This window comes from Propithecus coquereli, unplaced genomic scaffold, assembly GCF_000956105.1.
Source record: "Propithecus coquereli isolate 6110/MARCELLA unplaced genomic scaffold, Pcoq_1.0 Scaffold42, whole genome shotgun sequence".
In the NCBI taxonomy this organism is placed as follows: domain Eukaryota; kingdom Metazoa; phylum Chordata; class Mammalia; order Primates; family Indriidae; genus Propithecus; species Propithecus coquereli.
Genome location: NW_012149952.1, coordinates 588,407 through 590,856, shown reverse-complemented (window position 1 = coordinate 590,856; position 2,450 = coordinate 588,407). Strand labels below are relative to the sequence as shown.

The 2,450-nt window shown below is 61.9% G+C and overlaps 2 protein-coding genes across 2 annotated transcripts in view; both read right to left on the bottom strand.

Annotated features, from left to right (window-relative positions):
- TMEM145 (transmembrane protein 145) overlaps positions 1-242 on the bottom strand; it is a 10,486-nt gene extending 10,244 nt beyond the window's left edge. Inside the window, exon 1 of the mRNA XM_012653219.1 lies at positions 123-242. Coding sequence (XP_012508673.1) covers positions 123-242 — 120 coding nt within the window. The remainder of the gene's footprint in view (positions 1-122) is intronic.
- Positions 243-1,477: 1,235 nt separating this feature from the next.
- PRR19 (proline rich 19) overlaps positions 1,478-2,450 on the bottom strand; it is a 3,569-nt gene continuing 2,596 nt past the window's right edge. The window contains exons 2-4 of the mRNA XM_012653218.1: positions 2,333-2,395; positions 2,110-2,233; positions 1,478-2,024 (exon numbers count right to left, since the gene is read on the bottom strand). Of these exons, the coding sequence (XP_012508672.1) occupies positions 1,552-2,024; positions 2,110-2,233; positions 2,333-2,395 (660 nt within the window). The 3' untranslated portion in view covers positions 1,478-1,551. The remainder of the gene's footprint in view (positions 2,025-2,109; positions 2,234-2,332; positions 2,396-2,450) is intronic.

Genomic DNA, 2,450 nt, shown 5'->3' with positions numbered 1-2,450 from the left:
CCCCCCGCGGCTCCCTGGGTCCGCCGGGAGGGGCGGCAGGGGGCGGGGCGGCACCGTCTCCCTCCCCTCCCCGGCGTCCCCCCTGGGCCGGCGGGCAGCTGGGGAGGGCTCGGCGTGCTCACCTCCTTGGAGCTGAGGTTGCCCCGCACGTACTTGGCCCGGGCGCGGGGGGGCAGTGGCAGCAGCAGGAGCAGCAGCGGCGGGAGCAGGCGGCGCAACGCGGGCGCGCGCGGGGGCTCCATTCCGCCCGCCTCGGCCCGGGCTCCGCTCCGGCTCCCGCTCCGGCCCCGCGACGGAGGCGAGAGCGCGCGGGCCGGCCAGTGCGCGCCCCCGATTAAAGGGGCCGCCGGGCGCCGCGCTCCCCACCCCCTCCTCCAGGATGGCCCACCCAGGCTTCTACCCTCTACAAATGGGAGGAGATAGATGTTCATCTTCTGTCACCCCGCCCCAGTCCTCCCCTCTGGGAGTCTCGTGAATACCTCTGGTTCCCCGTGTCCTAAACTGAACTCCCATTCCCCAAAGCCGTGCCCTCCTCCAAACCACCTTCTCCGTACTGCCACAACCTCTAGACTGGTGCACTGTTCTGGCCTCCCGCCAATTTAGTCCCGAAACTATTCCTTGATTGCCCATCCCCGCCCCCATAAAAGCCACTTCCTGCTGTGTCCAGCCCTGAGTTGCCAGCATCCTAGATCCAATGCATCCTGTGAAGTGCCAACAGAGGCACAGAGAGGGCAAGCCACTTGTTCTGGGTCACACAGCATAAAGGCGGCAGAGCCCTCAGCACAACCACCATACCCCATTGCCTGACCCTGACCTGTCACTGCTTACCAGGGTGTGAAACTGGGTTGCTGTGAGAGAGGTGGTGGTGTGAGACATCCGGAGCATGACTCTGAAATAAGTTGCCTGGGTTCAAATCCCAGCCTGGCCCCTACTTGCCACTTGCCCTAAAGGGCAGGCCCAGATGTGACTCACTCTAGGTCCCAGCGCAGCCTAGGGATTTGCTGAGGGAAAATGGTCCCACATCCACTATTTTCCCTCCTCCAGGCCTTGCACATGCTGTTCCCCTGGCCTGAAATGTTCTTTTCCTCTTCAAATAGCAAGTTTCCACCAATCCTGAAAAATGCAGGGTCTGTGTGAGCTCCTCTATGAAGACTTTCCTCATCACTGGGACAGATTCATCACTCCCTCTTTGGACTCCCCCAGCCCCTGCACCTCTCTTGCTCTCCTAGACACAACCACTGGAGCTGAGAGTCCCCTAAGGACAGGGCTGTGGCCTTGGTCTCACTCACTCTGGGACCCCAGCATTGCCAGTAGTGTATGTGCTGGACTAACTGAAGCCCCAAGTTCCCCCATCTTGTTGGCCCCTCAGGCCCTAGGAAAGTGACAAGTGGTAGTGCCTTTCCCTCCATTTTGGACATAGAACTCAGAACTAAGGAAAGCTGCTATCCCGGGTCAGTGACTCACTGAAAATCAAGAGGACCAGGAAGAAGGTACTTTATTGAGGTGACTGGGAGTGCGGGATACCTGCCCCCAGCCCTAGCCTCAGCCCCCTCAGTACAGTCTCATGGGTGGAAAGGACCAGGCTTCTGGACTGCTCTGGGCCACCACCCAGGAGAGGCTGGGAAGTGGAGCAGGGGGGCTGGGGCTCCAGTCCAGGGCAGAGGTTCGGGGCAACAAGGGTGATGGTGGCTGAGGCAGGGGCTGAGATGGGCTGACCCCCCAGGGCCGGGGATTGGGTGGTGTGGCTACTAGCCAGATGCTTTTCAGCAGGTCAAAGGCTGTTGGGGGGCCCCAGGCCACCCCTGATGGTGAAGGCAATGAGGGCAAGGGGGGTGGCCAGGGACCTCTTGGTGGTGCCAGGCTCACCCTGTGCGCAGTGGGCATGCTGGAGGTGTGGGGCATGGTGAAGGTGAGCTCCTTTGTCCCTTGTGGCCTCCTCTGCCTCCTCTCCCCTAGGGCCTGCTCAGGACTGTTGATCCAGGAGGGTGTCATCCTTCGCCTCTCAGGGCCCCCAGGCTTGGCCCCTGGCACAGAGGAAAGAAGCATAGGGGACAGCTGAGTTAATGGAGACAAGGGAAACGGGAGTGCAGGGACAGGAGATGGGCTCACCTGGCAAGGGTGGCTGGCAGCCCCGGAGCACCAGGGCAAGGTTAGGCACACAGCCATGGCAGGACTGTAAGGTGCCCAGGATGGCATCCCTGGCCTCTTGTACCAGGTTTCTCCTGGGGAAGGCCTGTGGCAGAATCAGCTGGCACTGCAGCTCCCTCAGCAGCTGCCCCATGCCAGGTAGCTCTGAGGAACTGGGTGGGCCTGGGCCTGAGCCCCCAGGTACCTGATTCTCCTTGCCCCTTGACTGTAGAGCTGGCTCTTGGGCCTTGCCTGGGCTCACAAAGGGCTTGGTGGAGAGTGGAGGGGTGCATGGCTCCAGGGCCCCACTACTAAGCAGCCGT